This window comes from Perca flavescens, chromosome 12 (genome assembly GCF_004354835.1).
Source record: "Perca flavescens isolate YP-PL-M2 chromosome 12, PFLA_1.0, whole genome shotgun sequence".
Lineage (NCBI taxonomy): Eukaryota > Metazoa > Chordata > Actinopteri > Perciformes > Percidae > Perca > Perca flavescens.
The window spans coordinates 19,686,684-19,706,494 of NC_041342.1; the positions used below are offsets into that span (position 1 = coordinate 19,686,684).

The following is a 19,811-nucleotide window of genomic DNA, read 5'->3' on the forward strand; positions in this document are numbered from 1 at the left end:
TTTTGTCATTCTTTTGTTATTCCACAAGGGGGAGCTGTTATGTGAAAAAAAACATATCTCTACTAAATACTTAATATATTTCCGAATACTGCGGGATTAATTTATGAATTTCAGATATGTTAAAGGTGTAAATCACAGTTTAACAGAGGTGCTTACAGGCAGTTAAAGTGAACTCTTGCTTCAGAGGGTCGGTGTGGATTTTGTTAATTATAATGACAGTATGAAAATAAATGTTTTATTATATGAGGACAATAGAATCAAAATTCTACCTAAAATGATTTCAGCTACATCACAGCCTTTAGTGTCCTAATGGGTCCCTTGACAAACCTCCTGTTGACCATCAAACAGAACAAATAAAAAAGGAAGGGAGCCCCATCACTCCTTCAACTCTCCTTCATACCTTCTGTCATTTATTCCTCTTTCTGTCTTGGATTCCATTCACACAGTACCTATAGATTACTACTACTAAATAAATCAAATTTTTGAGTATTTTGTTTTGAAATTATAATCAAACAAAATCTTTATCTAAAAGGGATTTGTGAGCTATTTAGTGTTGTTTGTGACACATCATGTGTTACAACTGGGGGAGTTGTGTAAATAATATGGAGACAGGAAGGCTCTGTACACTCAGGTCCAATGCAAGTATTCAACAATAGTGTGTGTGGTGGAGAAGGGCACAGAGGCTGCATGCTATAGCGAGTGAATTGACCTGCAGGATCATCACTTCCTTTGGCTTTCCTGCTCTACACCTTAACCCACTTCTCCCTCTGCGCCCTCTAATCCCCCTATTCCATCAAATCCTGCCACTCCCAATCACCACCCCACCCAAAGGCCCCTATAAAACACTCTACATGCATACTACAAACACACACACACCCCACTAACATTGAAAAATAAACATCCTGGCATGGACAGACATTTTTTATATCTGACTCCAATCAAAAGCCTTTTACCAACTTAAAATGCTCCCTTCTGCCTGTACAGTGTTTGAACTGTGGAGCCCTTGTATAAAGAAAAGGCAATGAGAAGGCAGTAGGTCAAAGGCTTCAAGGTGTGGAGCATGTTCTGATCCATATGGGAGCCAATGACCTAATAGCAAAAAACAATGATTAACAACAACAGCACTACAGTGAGTAGCACACAGAAAGAAAGGAGTATGAGGCAAAGATAACTGTTTCTACAAAGACCTGACATATCTCTACGTACCATCAAGAACATTCATGTTGATTGTTAAACAGTGAATCCATCTGCAAAATGTCCAAACAGCTCTCCACAGAGACAGCTATCAGCAGCATCTCTACAACTACATTCACCTCAACAAGAGCCAAGTGAGACTGTTTGCAAATTGTCAGACTGCAGGACATCCAAACCAGCAAACAGACAATTATCTGTTCAACCAGACACACGCCAGCCTGCTCAAAGAATGGCCATCATTATTTTCAACAGCAGAGATTGTGCCATCCGAGATCTATTTAGATTCAACACTGCCAAATTAAGCAGTCTTTGCTTCTCCAGTACCACCCCCTCAAACTCAAACCAGCCAATCAGAGAGCTACAGCACTGTAGCCGCACCACCAGCAGCCCTCTGGACCACCTTACTCTACTCCAGACTATGTATTAACACTGTTTACATGACATAGACGACAGTCATTTATCATAAGTCGAATCCGCCAGTAAATAGTTATTCTCTGAAACACTAATTGTATTCATGCAAGTCATCTTTTTCAATAAGAAGTTATATAAATTCAGTGAATTATTAATTAGTATTTAGGTTGAAAGGTTTTAAATATTTATGGACGTGAATAGCAAAATGCACATGAATTATGAATGAATTTGAGGAGTCAACAAGGACATCTATCTCTTTTATGAAATGATGCATCCATGACCTCACATTTCCCCCCTCAAACCAATCCTGTATAAATCTTGAAATGCGATTAAAAAACGCCCAACGTCTAAATGTAACAATTTCATGAAAATGAATAAAAATACAGCCAAAATGGATGGTGTTAATTCATCTTTGGAGAGTTCAGAGTTGCTCAGGAAGAGGAGAAACACCTGCTCGCAGCAGTTGTTCAGGCTGTCCTCCAGAGTCACTGCTGCATCCTCCATCCTGCTATCTTCCTCTAAAGATGTCTGAACTCACCAACATGCTGCAGCTGGACATGGGAGGGGGTTGTAAAAGTTTGGCATGTTTATTGTAGATCTTGTCAGTGCTGTTACCAACAGATGTCTTGTATACAACAATACTAATATCCTTCAACACACCACAATGTTGACATGAATATTGAGTGGTTTCCTTTAAATCTACAAAAAACATAATTGTTAATTTGAGCAGATAGGATAAGGAGAGGATCATCTGTGAAATAAATTACTTTGGTCTCGCAAAACATCTCTGTTCAGTTTAAGTCTCTAGCTGGCAAATCATTTTACTTCTTTCAATTTGGAGTTCATAAACTCCCACTGGCCCAAGGTCTAACCAGCCATTATCACCCCATGAAAAATATGTCAAGAAAAACAAATAGCTGAAACGATGGGTTCTTTGAAAATGTCAAGTGTGGTACAAATTCCCGTAGATGAATCATAGTTTGCGATCAAAATGGATGCCATGTGTTATTATGCAGTTTGATTTTCTAGTGTTGCTTTCATTAAAATGCCTTTGTCTTTGCTTTCCCTCAGGTCCCGCAATTTTCTGCCGTGGGTGTGTAGATATTTTGGTTGAAGGCCATGTACTGCAGTGGCAAGTAGTGGAAATATCTGTTTATATAGGAGGTAAAGTGGTTCTACTTTTATTGCTGTTTTAAACATTTTAAGCATATTTTGGGTGCTCAGAATAAAAAAAAAAGAAAACCGTTTGTAAACACAACGTGCTGGGAAATGCTTTCCAAATCTTTCTCTTTGCTCTTGTAACATGGAGCGAAAGTTGTTACCGCTGTTGAAATTCTTAAATTGGATTTCATTGTTTGAACCCTTTGATGTGAGGGCCATGTACCTCTCTGTTATTCCCGTGGTTGGCTTTAAAATATTAAATTCCTCAAAATACAAACTGTTGAAGTCATTTCTCCCCCACAGCTGTAGTAAGTAGTAGTAACCCAGTCAATCTGAAACATGTGCTCCACTTGGCCAAATAAAACCCAAAGGGAAAATTACTTTTTTTCACTCACAAAAATACAACAGTCACCCCAGACCATTCATCAGCCACATAATCCTGTGTGACCTGCCTCTGATTGACTCTAAACTCAGATAACTCAACCTGACTTCTGTATTGCCTCCAAACGCCTGCAGCCATGGTATAAACTCCAAGAGATGCTGTTGCCTCATTGGATCTGTCCAGGAAGTTGTGTAATTTATGTTGTCCGGCCTTTTCTGGGATGTTTGTCTCCTAGGGAAAAAAACATTAAGTCTTCATGCAAACATAACTCTAAGGGAGAGCTTTTCCTGCTTAATATAATTAATACTCAAGAGATGAAATATAGTGATAACATATTCAATTTAAGATAACTTGCATTCAAAGTTCAATCCAGTGTCCAGGTTTTTAGGGTGGGCCATATTCAGCACTGTGCCACCAATACTTTTTACTAGACCTTCAATATATACTGTACTTCATACGGACTCCAAGTCAGAGCTGGCTATATTCTGTATACAGTATATCGCTGCCATCATGCAAGAACCCTCTGACTCCACTTTTGGTGTGTTTAATGTTCTGGCTTCAATTTGAAGCAAAGTTCCGGCTCAGATACTCTGTTGTATATTATCAAATGTCCTTTTCAATGTACTGATGAGTTGTCATGAACTGTTGCTGTTAGCTTTCCTGATTAAACCACATCCCTTAAACCTGCCCTCTCCGCTTCCTCCCAGTTAGTCACATCCGAGAGTGCATTTCAATGGTAACAGCAATAACAGACCTTTTTCACAGCAGACATTTTGACTTTTCCTAGCAAGAAAATCACAGGTGTACATCATTACATTAATTATGGTTTAGTTTCAAAATAATAAGATACAATTACGGTAATGACGCTATGACATGTCAAAGGGATTCTCCCTCGGAAAAAAAATCAAAAGTTACACATTTATGTCAAAATGCAAAATGCATTGTATTGTGGCTGTGCTACCGTCTGCTTTACTAGTTTAACCATTAGTGGAGAAAGTTGCATTACCTACACAATACATCTGTCTGTATGATCCCACCTAAAATGATGAATCTTAACAGAGCTTTGTTTGGTGTTGATTCATAATTTCCATCTCTAATCAAAGTTTGGTTTCAGTCCTCTAAATTGCTGCCCACATTAGTGATGGGGGCGAAAATGAACAAATACACCTTTTTAAACAATGCATTGAAGATTAGTTTTGTGGGGCAGCACCTGTGTTGTAGAAACTGATGTGCATGTACTAAAACGGACTGTGTCACTGAGAAATTGGTGCCATATTTAAAAAAATATATATCTTAACTTGAAAGGTTTCGATACATTTACATATATAGACCCAAAGGAACGATTCTGTGAAAAGAGTTGGTCTCCCTATCACTAGCCCACATCTCTGAGTTTGTCTTATTTTTTTTTGGAGGGGGGGCTTCCCTTTATTGACAGTGAATAGACCGGAAAGGGGGATAGAGATGGGGGACGACACACAGCAAAGGGCAGCGGGTCGGATTCTAACCAGCGCCGCTGCAGGACTCAGCCAACATGGGGCGAACACTCTTTCTGGGTGAGCTAGAGGCCGCCCCCATCTCTGAGTTTTTCAGTGATATTTGAATTAGTCTTCTTAGTCATCTTAGTTTCCTTGGTTAGAAAATCCACCAAGCCAATCAAAAATTTGTAGGTGGGACTAAGAATGAGAACAGCCCCTACCTGTGCCACAACCTGAAAAATAAAGACACAAATTTATGCAAAGATTGAGACACTTGTGGATGACATTAATGCAGCTGTAGGTGGTTGTAAGTCAATTCACAGGAAAAATTAAAAAATATATATTTTTTCCAATCATCACAAAACATTAACTGCAAGCAACTGCCATCATAGCTTCTGTGTCGAGTTAAACTTAAATTGGCAGGACAAATACATGAGTTGTTATGGAATTGTTGTGAACAACTTCCATGGACAAGATAAGGCTGAATAATAAAGTGAAAATTAAAGGGCAATATAGTTTGATTATCAGGCATTATTAATCACCACTGCTTCTTTAAAACTTGCTGTTGAATCTTTCCAGCATCATTTTCAATGTTGTAACAGGAACAAACAAAATGCCAATCACCTCCATTGTATTGGGGTGGAGGCAGAAATCCCTGAGCCAGATATGTGAAAACCTAGACAAATCTAAACCAAAACTTTCTGCATGGCTAGATGCACTGGGGGAAGTGATATTATTATTATTAATATTATTAGTTGTAGTAGTAGTAGTAATAGTAGTAGTAGAAAATGTAGTGTTCATTTAGGGGTTTAGAAAGTTCTACAACTCATGAAGCCCTGTGAAGCTCTCATAAAACCTTTAAGCTAAACTCAAAACTGCTTGGTGGTCAAGTTAAAAACAAGGTTGTTTATGTTCATCTTTGAAAAGCAGCCACTTAAGGTCATCTTCATTACTTTCTGTCTGTGGGCACTCAGCCCCAAGTCCATTGATTCCTGCTGAAAATGTAAATCTTTAAAAAAAGGCTCACAGATGTATAGTTTCAGTAATTTCACAAAACATCTGGCCACTGTTGTTAAGCTTCAGTTTCTCAAATAGGAGTAAATAGTGCACTTTCAGCCGTGGATAAATATACATTTGAAATGAGTAGCTGTCACAGTCACATCCTTGCTGATTTTTCCTGCCTGCTGGATGGAGCCAACTGTCTGGTCACATTGTATAAGCTTATGTCATCACTGCTGTTCAGCACATGAGCTGCTGTATAATAGATGATTTCAGGGAGAGAACCTCACTGAGTAAACCAGTGTTAACGAGAAAGGTTTAGATATTATCATGATAAAGGTGTTGTGTTTTTATCTGCCATATGGTTTATTTAGTGTAATCTGATCGTTTACTGTCCCAATAGGGATCCCCTTCTTATAGTACTTTATTTCATTACTAACAGCATCTCACATTGTAAGAGTTTTATTTACTTATGTATTTATTTATTTTATTTTAAATACAATCTGGGTACAGAATATTTGACGCCAAAAGATCGATAGTTTGGGAGAAATGATGAACATCCATACCTCTGAAATTATGTTTATTCAGCAGTCAATATAGAATGTTAGATAAAACATTTTTTGGCACAGTTGCTTAATGATAATAAGCTGTCCCGCTTCTGTGTGGTAATCTAAATAAATATGCAAAACCATAATTTACTCCCTAAATAAATACAATATAAACTACAATAAAGATGCACTGCATCCACGCCCCACACTGCACGTCCTAAGGAAAAAAAAACATAATTTATTGTACTTCAAACTGTTGCAATGGGTTCAAACCAAATAAAGATTGTTGAAGGTTAAAAAGTTGCTTCATAATTCATTTCAATAGCTTACTTTCTCCTTAAACTCTACCAGGCAATACAACAAGGAGGAATTTGATGGGCCAACAGAAGGCTATACTGTGGGCTCTGGATCATAGTAAGTTACAAGGTGTTATGGATGGGCGCAAACACATTTCCAGATCCTGACTCTACGTCATAGTTTTCTGTCAGCAAGAAAAAAACATGCCACTACTGATCACTAAAACCATTCTTCTTTTTCACACTTGAGCCTCAGATTAGCTAAAAATGTTAACTTTCCTAAATTACATCCAGAGACGATATTAAAGAGGTAATCACCTGGAACTTGAGACGTAAAATATTTAGGAATCTAAGTTTTTTAATTTGTCATGCGTGTTGAATTGTCTTGGAGTATTTTGGCAATCGTTGAGGAACATAATTCCAAAGGATTATGGGTAATTACAATAATGGGTTACTTGGGAAAAGTATAAAAAGAAAGAATTTTTTTGAGTGTGATGAGTTATTTCATGGAGAGCAGATGGGATACATTTTCATGTTCTATTATTAAAGTGAGTATTTATGTGTTTTGAAACAGGCCCTTATTGCTAATCTACACAACATCGATATACACAATAATTAAAGGTGGGTATCAAACCTGGAGCTATAGAGGATTTTCTTTCATTGTCAAATTCTTATTAATAACACTTGCTCTTTACCATGTAATAATACTGTAATCAACAGCAATGCATACAAGCAGGGAAACAGGTCCCAACGTCATGGCCCCTGATAACAACTCAACACACCTTTAAGTCAAAATACCTTCTGGAGACAGCTGATCATTTTAGGTCAGTGGTACAAACTGCCCTGCGCAGAACTTGAAGTGAACATTTGTGCATTACATGTATATTTATTTTATTTGTGGATTTGAAATCGATTTTTGAGCATTTGTTGCCTGAAAGGTGATTTACTGTCACCATTATAATTATGCAAACTAAATTTCGAATTACTGAAGTGAACGCCCATGGATATGATGTGTAGTAACAGCAACAATCTAGTCCCTCATGGCTCATAATGTAGCTCATCTATCGCCTGTTCTACTACTACTCAAATGTAATATCACAAACATAACGTTGCTACATTGTTGTTGTACCACAGTTTACAGTGTTACTAGACAGATAGAAAAGTTAATAAAAACGTTTTTGGTATGAACAGTCACTTTCTGTGTATCTTTACATGGAATCCACACACAAACGTGTCATGTGATGTGGTTCCAATGTGTATTGACAGACGCACAAAAAAAAGTCTGCCTGTCACAAAAAGGCTGCCATGGAGCAGTCTCAAACATATTCCCATCCTTTCCTCTTTTCCTTGAGTTTATATTCCATAGTTTGTCTTTTAACATCATTCATGTTCAACTCTACCAACAGAGGCTGAGCGCAGCATGAATAAGTACATTTTACTGGGTCATACACAACCACAGTTCTTCGCCGACACATTTTGTACCGTGTGATAGCGGCTCTTGTTGTCCAGGAAGGAAAAGTCCTTTTCGAAAGCCGTGGGTCGGCAGCAGGGCCCGTTGCTAACTTTGTTCTTGCGGCCCTTCTTCCTGAAGCCTGTCTGCATCATGTGCTTCATGGTGATGTCGTAGTTCTGCCGGTGGGCGCTGCAATTGCCGCTGCAGTAGCGCAGCAGCACCGTCTCGTCGCTCTCATAGCCGAGACCCAGTTCACTCACGGTCAGCTCCAGCTCCCTCAGAGAGCAGTGGTTAGGCCTCCTGGCTCTTTTAGTCCTTCGGGCCTGGTTCTCACCCAGGCGCCGGCTCTTCCTTCTCTTCCTGTCGAGCAAGGTCCCGACTACATGCTGAAGTTCGCCCTCTGTGAAGCTCTGGAACATCATGGAAACTGGTAGAGAGGAGATAAAACCATATGTCTATAGACAGCAGGTGGTAGAGGGATTATCTGATTTCTGTGTAATTTTGTGAATAGTCAGATCACAGAGATAGCATAGAGTACTCTAGTTGGCACTGGCAGGATAATGACAGGTTGTGCAAACAGTATAACACAAGTTTGTTTTATCTGACATCATGACAGCTACAAACTCATCATTATCAACATCACAGAAAGACTTAGAGTTCCTTGCAGCCTATTTCACTTGATGAATGCCACTCAATGAGGCTGTGTGAAACCAAATGGAAAGTGGTCATATCATCCTCTCCTGAAGGTTACAGTGGCTCTATGGAGAGACAGTGAACTATGAGGTGCTAATTGACTGCCTGTTATTGTGAGACATTAAAACCTGCTCTATAAACAACAGAGTCAGGTACTAAGTGTTCTGTCTGAACCCCAGCCGCCCTTTCACACGACACCCTATCTCAGACCAGACAAAGGAAGGAAGACAGTAACAGTTTATCTTACACTCTGAGAGGAGAGAGTTCATCTCGTTTGCTGAGCGGGTTCTCCGATGTGGACCACCCATCTGCCGGGACAACACTGTCGATTCTGCTGATGCTGCTACTGATGCTGATGATGATGATGAGGGTACTGGCGGTGAGGTCTTGGGTGTTGATTCTAATGATGAAGACGGTCTTGGTGAGGATGGAGAAGTGTACGGATATTTTGTTTTAGGTTTGAACTGTCCGATAGTGGCCATGTTTCTAACAAGGAGGATGGACAGGGCTGCGCCACAGAGCATGAAGGCAAAAGTAGCACCTTTCCATAACTTCATCTTAGAACGTGGAGGAGCATTGAAACTCTGTTGGGAAAGGTAAAGCGGACAAACGTCAGACATGTTCAAACAGTCACACCTCCAGTCGTCTAAACAATCTCATCAACTTGTCACATTAAAGCACAGAGAACAATGCAAAAAAATGTTATCTTCTGTGCTATCACAGTTCTTTGACCTTCCCATAAATCCACTTCTCTCACCAGGGCTTTTATTTTACCGTCAGTTTACATTTTCTGATTCTGGTGTCAGCTCATTTTCACTCTAAGTGGGTTCATGATCCACAAGCTTGACATCTCTTGCTGACACATGAGAATGCAGTGTGTTTAAGCTGCCTGAAGAAGCAAAAACATAACTTGGCTTTCTTATTTGAACTGAAGACAGGCTGGATTAGTTTCGCAACACCTTGCCCCATGAAACCTTTGAAAAGTTTGGAATTTCGGAGAAGACACTATTTTTGCAGAAGTAAATGTTACTGAACCATCCTTCTAAAGGAGGGAAATCCATTCCTTCCTTTACAGGAACCACACCTATTCACAATGCTATATATGATGAGGCCTCAGTGAACATGTGTGTTTGTACATCCCTTTTTTCTTATACTGCCCCTCCCTTTCAATAGACACTGTGCCACAGTAGCCACAAATTTGTTTTTGCAGGAATTTGCAGGAGTTATAGCTTACGTTTTCTCTCTTCTTATTGTTATGATGCAGGTATTTGAGAAGTTTTACAACCTCACTTCTTTGTATTTTTCGTATCATGTCACCAGTGAGCAAAACATTTCCCCAGAGCAGGAAATGGTATACTGGCAGTGACTAACAGCAAATCCAGACCAGCCTCACAAAGTGTTTTGCCAGACTGGATTCTGTAGTGTACATATACAGGCTGCTGGAGTGTTTACAATGGGACAAAATGTCACATATCTTTGTCTAGTTTAGTACAGAAACAAAAATCTGAAACGAATAACTTCTGCAAGTTTCAGCGTGTGGGTTCGTCCTGCAGATCACATTAAAGACAAAAGTTTAGGGTAAATACAGGAACATTTTGGTTTTCTGGTTGAACTTAACTTTTTGCATTGACGTAAGTAAAACAAAAGAACTAAATGCAAATTGAGATAGCGTTCCACAGTGCCTGACTGTTTTGGACACCGCAGAGGGAAAATACATAGACGTTGCACGCATGAGTTGCAGTGTTATAAACAACGTATAAACAGGTAAAGCCAGTCCTATCAGTCAAAGCTTGACTCATCACTCATAATTCCATATGGGTTTGACGTGGTAAGCAGCCTCTGCACAATGAATGGGTAGAATAGTATTCATTTGAAAGTCAAACATTTCAGCTAACAACCTCATTTGACACAGTCTATGTAAATCAAATGTGAAGCCGCGGCTGCTGCAGAATGTTACTCGGTGCCGGGCTATATGTCTGATGTTCGTTCCTCACTGTTTTTATTGTATTTAATCACCAGACATTATAAAACCCTTTATGGAAAGTCTCATTTTGTTTCTGTTGGTTCAACACCAACTCCTAACACCAGAAATCTTGCTGCTCCTGCTCTAAATATGATACATTTTTCGTTTTAAGATGAGCCAGTTTCTTGTGATATATGGCAAAGGATGAGATCATTGTTTTCTTATGCTATTAATAGGTCAGTTTGGGACAATTACTCAGCCTCGGAGTTAGTTGTTTCACACGGCCGTGATACATCAATGTCAGTGGCCTGTTAGCTCTGTGGCTCATCTTGATAAAACAATTAGCTCAAAGTAAAGAACAGATGAATCCTCCGATGTCTCAGTTGCTGACACTGGACGAAGCCTGGTCATCAAACACCAATATCATGTCCCTGAAGACACTTTGATTGTCATAATTACTCCACTCAGAAACACATTAGTCCCATCTGCAGTCGATTGGCACCAATAAAAGTGCCAAGGAGCATTGTGCAGCTTGTTCAGATGGTCATGGATGATTAATCAGCACAGAAATGTAATATCTACCACTGGCCCCTCGCTGTCATGGACATACATATACAGATATTGATAGGGGGAAGGGGCACCAGTGTTTTCTCAGGAGAACAACGGAAAGACATGAATGAGTAGTCAACTTCCTGAAATGACAAATGCTGCTGTTCTCCAGCAAACAGAGAAGAGCAACAACGCGGAGGATATAGCAAATACCCAGAGGACTCCCCAGCAGAAGGAAAAGACATCCTCAAACTGAGACATAAAAGTGCAGATGACTCACAAAGACAACTAAAACAGCTCACACACAGGCCCAACATGCCTGGCCCTCACAAAGCATCAGTGCTGATGTGCCCATGCACGCTCCTGTGTGTGGAGATAAGGCTGGTACAAGGTATGAGACCCAAAACAAACGCAAAAAATCATCTATTCACAAGGAGAAAAGACAGTTTGCACGCATGAAAGTTCTTATTAGGATTTTGTGTTTCTAGTGAGAGTGGGAGTGAATAGACAATAGTGCACCTGATGTTTGTTGTCAGCCTTATGTTACCCAAAGAGCTACCAGCAGAGTGAAAACTGTCCCAGAGCATCATTAAGATGTTTGAGGCAAACCATGAAAGTAAACTGCTAGGCCAAAACCTTCTCAGTCTGTCAAAGCCATTCCTGAGACATTATGTATTCTCCCACGCATGCATCGTACAGTTGGAGCACAATCCTCAACCAAGCTCTTGTTGTGACTCAAAGGTCGCATTATTTCAAATGACACAATAAAATTGATGTTTTCAAGGAATAATTGGGCCACTGGCGATGGCACTGCTAAGCTGGCAGTAATGTAATTACAGCAGCATGGCACTTGTGTCCTCCCCTCCCTCCCATGCCAGAAGAAGACACTCAACAGAATGCCACAGCCTATGGAATATGAACTAGAGATCTGTCAAAATGGGGATAAGGGGCGTCTGTGGTTAACACTTTTGAATGAAGCGGGCAGACAGGGGGTGCCTTCTTGTCAGCTTGCTTGGATCTTGACCAGTGTGACATGATTACAGCGAGAGAAGATCACAGAAAAGGAATGAATGAAGAGCGTCTTTGTGCTGGAAAAAAGCAGATACCAACTTTTATGTCTCACTACTCTGTAGAATTTGCTCCTATATATTCCCCCTAAATACAGCCTGTTCTGTCTTACTCACTCTCCCTTGCTGTGACTCACACATACCATAAACACACACAAGCAGCACTTGCGTGGTTTCATTTTCCCCAAATCATCTGACACGGGCTTGTGTAGAAATCGAGGCAAAGTCTAACCTTCCATGGTTGTCCAGACTCCCAATTCACTTCCAGGGCACACACACACATTCCCAGTAGCACATCACATAACACTAGATAATCCAGTTTACATAGTACTGCTGCTTCTTGATATCTAGAAATGTCCACAGGTCTAACCATTGTGTATTTGCCACTGCACAACCCAAGGCCTCTACCTACAGAACATTATTACTACACTGTGTTTCAGCTCAGCTCCACCCATGTGACTGTCTCTGCACTACTCTGAACACACCCCATAAATACCCGCACTGAAAAGATAACAGAGGAGCATAACAAACAGCGGGAAAGGCACCTACTGTGTTGTTCCAATGAAACAACGTGCTTTAGGGAGTCCTAGAGAGGCCTTGTCTTGTCTTTTCCCTCTTAAGTGAGCATCAGGAGGCCTGGGGACAGCTAGAGAGTGCTTGGGGAGGTAATAGGGACATATTCCAAAGATCAGGGCGGGATTAGCACTAATGCCTGCCGGGTTTATCTGCAATCACGTGGGTTAACACCTGGCTGCAGTGTTGGTGGCGCAGCCTCGGCCTTGCTGTATGTGTGTGTGCGTCTGTGTTAATCCATCAGACACCTCTAACTCGGGGGTTAGGCCAGCATGCAGGGCCCACAGAGAGAGCACCTTCTTCTTCTACTAAAACCTGTCCTGCTTCCAATCAGAATAATGAAGAGGAAAAGTGACGAGTTTGGTTAGTTAGATCTTTCGTGTTGGCACCAGGGTGGGCCAAAAGGCTGTAAAATAAAGTGGATGTTCTGAGCCAGGATTGGCTGTTCTAAATCCAGCCTTGGTTCTAATGCAACTGAAAAAGGCTTAGGTTAGACTTCGCTGTAATTGTGTTGGGCAACTGCTTCGGTTGGCCTGGGTTCTGTCACTCAGTAACCAAAGGATAATTAAAACAAGCCTGTTCCTGTTATTGAAAAAAAGAAAGGGGCGATGCATCTTTGGGTAATGCCAGAAAAACTGTGATCATTTTTAAACACATTCTGTAAATACTAAACAAGATCCCTGCATCCTTTTACTCGACTGGATGGAGGTGAGTTGTTAAAAAGATTTTGTTTTATTGTGGAAGCTTTACTATCACATCCCACGGATTTATATGGATCAATCAGTGACCCAACAGCCTAGCACGACATCTCACAACTCAAACCTGTTGCTGCCAGGGTGGAGTTAATGAGGTGTGAGGAGAAAATACACTTATAGATGCACATTTGACACCAGTCCCAATTTGTCTGACCTTTGCTATTCCTGGAAGAGTTCAGTCAAGGTATAGTTCTGACATGCATTAAAAAAGCCTTTTCTAACAGAGGTTTAGCAGGAAATTATTTTTGTGTGAGCTGGTAGTACGATTGATGATTGTTGTCTTTGCTACTTTCTAAAGAAGAGTCCATAAGCTGCTATTCTGGCTGCTAATCTGTCCATGCCAGATCCTCTATTAACATAACAGCATAGCCTCTAAACCCATGTTAAACATGTTGATGGTGTTACAAAAGGTTGACTGCCATCTGGCACGCACTGAATACTACTTTTAAATATGTCCCACATGAGCAAGCACAAGCAAGTACAAACATGTGAAATATGATGACATTTTGTTGTTTATAAGCCTATGCTCTTTTTAAACTACTAACATACTATTTATTTTCATGCACAATGTATATTTTGACAAGGATTTGACAAAAAGTGTTGATGACACGATGAGGAGTGGTGCAGGAGCTCAGCTTTCCCTTTAGTTTTCCTCCAGTTATGACCAGCTCTGGCAGGTTATGACAGTTGAACAGCTCAATTGACTTTAGGCTTAACCTCTATCCGGCCTCTTGGGGCTCCGCTGGATACAGTATAATCTCTATGTATGATATGAGCTTAGGGAGAAGGGGATCATCACTTCAGTAAAATTCCCAAAGTGAGCATTATCAAGTTGCTTCTCTCAGAGCACCTTCATTATATTTTTAGATGACAAGTTCAGCAATTTGATCCAGCTCCTGTTTAATTATTTAAACTATTAAAGGCATAGCTCTGCAAAAATGGTTGATCTCTAAAATGATGAACGCAGAGAATAATAATTATCTAAAATCTGTATTTCACAAATGTTCAAAGTAACGCTCAAACATTTGGGAGAGAGAAGCCAGAGAGAGTTGAGGAGCAATTACACATGATAATGAGGTAAACCACCATGTTGGATAAGTGACAGGAGAAGAAAATATTCCTCTCTGACAAAACAAACTTGTCTGTGTGGTGAGAGGTTGTTCAAATTCTGCAAGAAAATTACAATAATAATTTATTTTTCTTGTTTTTTTTCTCCCAATATAGTGGCATGCCCCTTGTAATCAATGGTAACCGCTCTGCAAACACTTTGACAGGCTGCTCTTCACTATTGACATGCGGGTCCAGCAAGGGCCGCCTGTTGATAGACATTATCCAACGTGTGTTTTCTGCCACTCAAGCACTTGGTGAGGCATCCCTGTCAGTGGCACCTAGCGCCTTCCACATAAGCTGCCGGCTTAAACTAACAAAAGAAGATGTGGTGTCCTTACCGTTCGGCCGGCTAATCCAGACTTAGCTGCGTGGCGTCGTCTTCAGCTGACCTCCACAGGCAAGTGCTGGCTGGGTAAGTCCATCATCATCACAGGCGAGGGCTGGACTCCTGCACGTTACCCAGAAAATCATCACAACTCCCTGTGCCTGCAAGTAGGGGAGGTGTCCTGACTCGATTCAGGTCCAGACTGTATTATTCTTATCACATTTGCATTTCCATAGAACACTTTTAGGTTGCAAAGATCAAGATCAACATTCCTCTGAATTTAAGCGTGCACTTCATGGCACTCAGGTTAATCCATACGAAAAGAGGAGAATTTGGTGTTTAGAGAAGTCCCTGACTTGGCATCTGGTTCATTTCAGAAAACTTCTGTCATTATGTTTTTCCATATAAAACTTCTGGTCCTCGTTTTAGCACAAACCTGAACCTGAAACAGAGGAACAGAGCAAAACAGTGTCATGTAATAAACAGATCTTACAGAAGACTTAACTTTTTTCCATCTGTTGTTAAACTCCTTCCACTCTGAATTATTTCATCTCCATGCAACAGCGCCGTTGGAAAGATAACGCACATCTCCTTACCCTTTTTCCAGCAGCAGGTCTTCTCTTCAGTTCCAGGGAGGGGGAACTCTGCGGGTTGAGAAGATGGGTTAGGGTGAGGAGGGAGAGCGTGGTTACCGTAAGTGGAGCAGAGAGCTTCTCTGATGCCTCTGCCTCCTGCCTCCCCCCCTCAACTGTTGCTCCTCCTCCTCCATAGTTGTGCTTGTGGACCGAGTCGGATTACTCCTGACATGATAATCTCCCTGGCTCTAGCTCCAGGAGCACCAAAGGATGCTTTGGCCTGAGCAAGGGCTTACATTTACCTTCTGCCGCAAGAGAGTCTGCCATCTTAAGTGGGCAATTGGTAATAGCCTCAATTGGGCAGATAAGAAGGGTCTGCTGAAAGCAAGTGTTTTCCAATCTTTTAGGGGGAATTAAGGAAGTTTACAATTGGTTTAAATGGTGCTAAGACAATACTAACCCCTGTTAAATGGAATTATCACAGCAGAGGTATTTCATGATGATTTAATCTACAGTTGGCTTGAGATAAAACCAGGGATGTTGTTGTTGAGAATCTCACGTTCACGTCCCCTCCAATACAAACCAGTATTTTAGCCCTTGAGCCTCGACGGCAAATGAGGTGCAGATGGTTGTGCTTTTGGAAGGCATCAGGCACTCCAGACTGCAATCTAAATAAATACCCCATCCATGAGGGGAAATGTGTCAGGTGTGGAGGGTCAGTCATATATAAACAAAGGCCAAATAGTTTGGAGACAAGTGAAGCAATGCATGAGGGAGGGAAAGACGAGGGAGATACTAAGTCTTACACATGCGTTTCGGATCATAAACCAGTCAAATAAATCTACAGGTACAATGTTGATCTAAACAGAATTGTGTCCACAGCCAAATATGTTAAAATAAAGCAGCTATTTCTAATAGAGAAATTAAGTCAGGGTCACAACAGGAAACAAATTATTTGCTTACAAACATCTCATTCTAACGCCATGAGTCATTCCGATGTCCATGGGCCAAATTATACACAAATCACGCATTGCAAAGTTCCACTAGTGAGTAAGATGTGGCCAAGCGCTAACTTTCTAGGACTTAAAATTCCTTTAGTGTTGACTGAGAGAAAAACCAAAGGAATCTTTACCTAAGCTTTGTCTCTAACAAAAACATGTGTATTGATGGATTTTCTAAAGTTGTTATCTCAGTGACCTAAAATGTAGATTTCATTTAAAGTTTGAAACGAAGCCAATATCAACTCTCCTTTTCACCGAAACCCTTCAGTGCTGCCACAAACCAAGAGAACACTTGTGCTCTTCTTCATACTGAGAACATTTTGGTCAGCAGGTGCAAAATCATCTAGATCCCCTCCCCAAAAAACTAACAAAAAAATGAGAATTATTACAACTAACTTGTTTGACATAGCCCTCAATTATTGGCTCGAGGAGACTATGTAAATGCATAATGACTTCGAGTTAGCAGGAGATATCGTGCTTTTCTAGCCTTGAAAAGGCACAGCACAGAAACATTTCCTGACATCGGGCAGGAACATTTCTACTCTATACATATTGCTCACAGATGTGTAAAGTTTTCATAGACCAGCCTCAACTGCAATACAAGTCAGACAGCTGTTAATTGCTAAACCAAGTCAGAGACAATAAAAGTAAAACACTTGATCTGCACACAATGCAAAGTCTCACTCAACAGCTAACATTACATTAGTCATGAAGACAGTCTGACATTCAGCATATACAAGCAGAGAATGTTTCCAATTTGAATATGATAGAATCCCATACACATTGGATTGAATCTTTTCCACTGGGCGTGGATGAGTGAAGAAACACATTTTGTTTAGGTCTGGGCAAGATTTTAAGGAAGCCCTCAATCAGTAACACTATAAACACACCATTCCAGCCGAGGTGTCATTAGAAAGGCTGGAAATAAGGCACAAATGTTGCTACTACACTCATCTTGCACAAGATGTGGTTTGATGATTGGACAAGTAGCCTTCAGCCAAATGTCATCTCAGAGAATGGAAAACTACTTTTTAAAGAACCAAAACCTAAACAGGCATTTGTGAAAAAGATGCAGTGAGACAATGAGGGCTTTTTTCTGAGCATTTCATGTTGAAAGACAACACCTCCCACCCACCAGAAAGTGGTAACAAGGTAAATCCATCCTGCCCCAAGAACAAATATACATTGCAATTTGCAGTTATGACCAGATGAGCTGAGGCCCCAGGAGTGCAGAGGCCACTGGTGTTTCAAAAAAAAAAAAAAAAAAAAAAAAAAAAAACTTTTACTTAAGCACTTAAACACCTTGGTTTGTGTAACAATTTGTACCTCCAGCTAATATGTGTTGTAGTCTATTTACAGGCTTTGCAGTGTATTTACATCCTACGCAACTACTGCCTGACATAAACACAATGAGTGTTTAAAATAACACAGCTGTGAACGCAGCTAAATGCTGCCCCCATCTGTCAGTGGTTTACACCTACATGTAACCCAGAATAAACAATCTCTCACCAACAGATACCAAAACCTAACTAGCTTTTTTGTTTAATGCAAAAAAAGATTTTATTTCCTTCATCAGCTTATAAATATATTAAAAATATTTTTGCTCCAGAAAATCTGTTATCTGCTATCTCAAAACGGTTACTGAGCACTTGTGGTGTTACAACTTCCAGGGGAGAATTTGAGCTCTTCGTGCTGCAGCAGCTTCCCTCTGCTCTGAAAGCCCTTGGTGCCATCAGGGCCGAAGGGCTGACGCAGCACTAAGCAGGGCGCCTTCACGTGCCGAGCCACCTTGGGGTTCAATACGCTGGCTGCAAATTTGCGCCTCAGCACCCAGGGGCTCTGAGAATTCTCTTTATCACAGTCTCCAGAGCACCAGCTGGTCTTACTGTACCTCTGATTCAAACCGGAGAGGGACTGGCTGTTACAGCTGGTGGTGATCTGCTCAAAGGTTTTTTGCATGGACGTTTGGGGCTGAGATGTGTCTGAAGTCTTGTCAGAAACTTTAAGTGGCGCAGAGGGTTCCTCCTGGACTGAATCCCCTGAGGTTTCAAGTGGATTTTCCTGGGAAGGTGTGTCCTCAGGTTGGTCCTTTTTGTTTTCCTCTGATGGTCCGTCCTTGGCCACTTGGTGCATTGACTGGAATCCCAAAGGTACCACACACATGCCCTCCCCGTTAGACTTCTCCTCTTCTGCTTTCAGGGCGTTGTAGGCCTTACGAACTTCCTCCAAATGATCAAACTTCACCACTGCACACAAATGTTGGCTGAGCTCTTTGTGACGCTTGGCGTAGCACTGTAGCTCCTTGGGAAGCTCTTTGCCAGGATGCAGGATCCAGACTGAAGTAACGTTGCCAAAAGTACTGAACTTTTGGAGGATCCTCTCTGAGAGTAAAGTGTGCTCCAGGTCTCGGGCAGCTCCGTCTTCTCCAGTTGTTTTCTCCACAGAAAGGTTCCAGGCGAGGAGGAGCTTGGTGGTGGGGGAACACAGCAGCCATTTGGGAAGTGGCTGTATCCGCCTCACTTTGGTGCATTCATCGTTCACCTCCAGAAGTTCTGAGTACTCTGCTCCTGCTAGAGTCATGTACCAGTTGGTGGTCAGGACCTTTATCTGTGACAAACAGTGGCAACCTCAGCTTTGTTTGCATTTGATTGTTTTTATTCAAACTGGTGGAATGTAAACCACAGAAAGCACACACAATCTTGCTATTGTTAGAACCAAAGTGAGATTTCTTACCTTTTTCAAACAAGTGAGGAGCTTGAGACTGACGTAGCCCTGTTTGTTCTTCTGCATATGTTTCAGCAGGAAGCCGTCCTCTGCCAGGTGGCTGTCGGAGAGCAAATCCTCCAACTGGGCTTTAATCTTCAAGCAGAGCAATTCACCCTCACGGTCTTTTTCATCTTGGACAGATTGTGCATCATCTCTACAAGAACACACAACCCAGCATCATGATATACTGCAATGTAGATTAGTCAGCCATATGTTTTCTCATTTCCTTACCCAATCGGATTACTCATGGTATCTCCAAAGGACAGTGATAACAGGACACAGAGCTGTGCTGTTTCTTAGTGAAGCAAAGACGGGTATTAAGGAAAAGCAGCAGCCTAGATACAGTTAATACTACTGAATGAGGAAAAACTGCACCTGGACACAGTTCATACAACCACAATGATGTCAGTTGGTTCTGTTGGATCCAAAACAATATTTTGTAAAATGCTACAAGTTAAATTCTACATTACACAATACCATAACACAAAAGAGCAACAGCATCATTAAAGTATTGA

At 41.0% G+C, this 19,811-nt stretch overlaps 2 protein-coding genes across 2 annotated transcripts; both read right to left on the minus strand.

Annotated features, from left to right (window-relative positions):
• Positions 1 to 6,223: 6,223 nt before the first annotated feature.
• Positions 6,224 to 8,970, minus strand: LOC114565612 (neurturin). The gene is made up of 2 exons (XM_028593774.1): positions 8,860 to 8,970; positions 6,224 to 8,346 (listed from the first exon to the last, which is right to left on the minus strand). The coding sequence occupies exons 1-2, from the start codon at positions 8,918 to 8,920 to the stop codon at positions 7,910 to 7,912; spliced, it is 498 nt and encodes a 165-aa protein (XP_028449575.1). The 5' UTR covers positions 8,921 to 8,970; the 3' UTR covers positions 6,224 to 7,909.
• A 9,100-nt stretch (positions 8,971 to 18,070) lies between these two features.
• LOC114565820 (la-related protein 6-like) lies at positions 18,071 to 19,675 on the minus strand. Its single transcript, XM_028594084.1, has 3 exons — positions 19,528 to 19,675; positions 19,264 to 19,450; positions 18,071 to 19,137 (listed from the first exon to the last, which is right to left on the minus strand). The coding sequence occupies exons 1-3, from the start codon at positions 19,542 to 19,544 to the stop codon at positions 18,169 to 18,171; spliced, it is 1,173 nt and encodes a 390-aa protein (XP_028449885.1). The 5' UTR covers positions 19,545 to 19,675; the 3' UTR covers positions 18,071 to 18,168.
• Positions 19,676 to 19,811: the final 136 nt, after the last annotated feature.

What these genes read in the sequence shown, in the direction of transcription:
- LOC114565612 (XM_028593774.1), bottom strand. Translation starts at nt 8,920, where the DNA reads ATGGGTGGTCCACATCGGAGAACCCGCTCAGCAAACGAGATGAACTCT. An exon ending in GAACTCTCTCCTCTCAGAGT is followed by an intron (nt 8,347 to 8,859) that starts GTAAGATAAACT and finishes CCTCTCTACCAG; the next exon opens with TTTCCATGATGTTCCAGAGC.
- LOC114565820 (XM_028594084.1), bottom strand. An exon ending in TCCTCACTTGTTTGAAAAAG is followed by an intron (nt 19,138 to 19,263) that starts GTAAGAAATCTC and finishes TGTTTGTCACAG; the next exon opens with ATAAAGGTCCTGACCACCAA.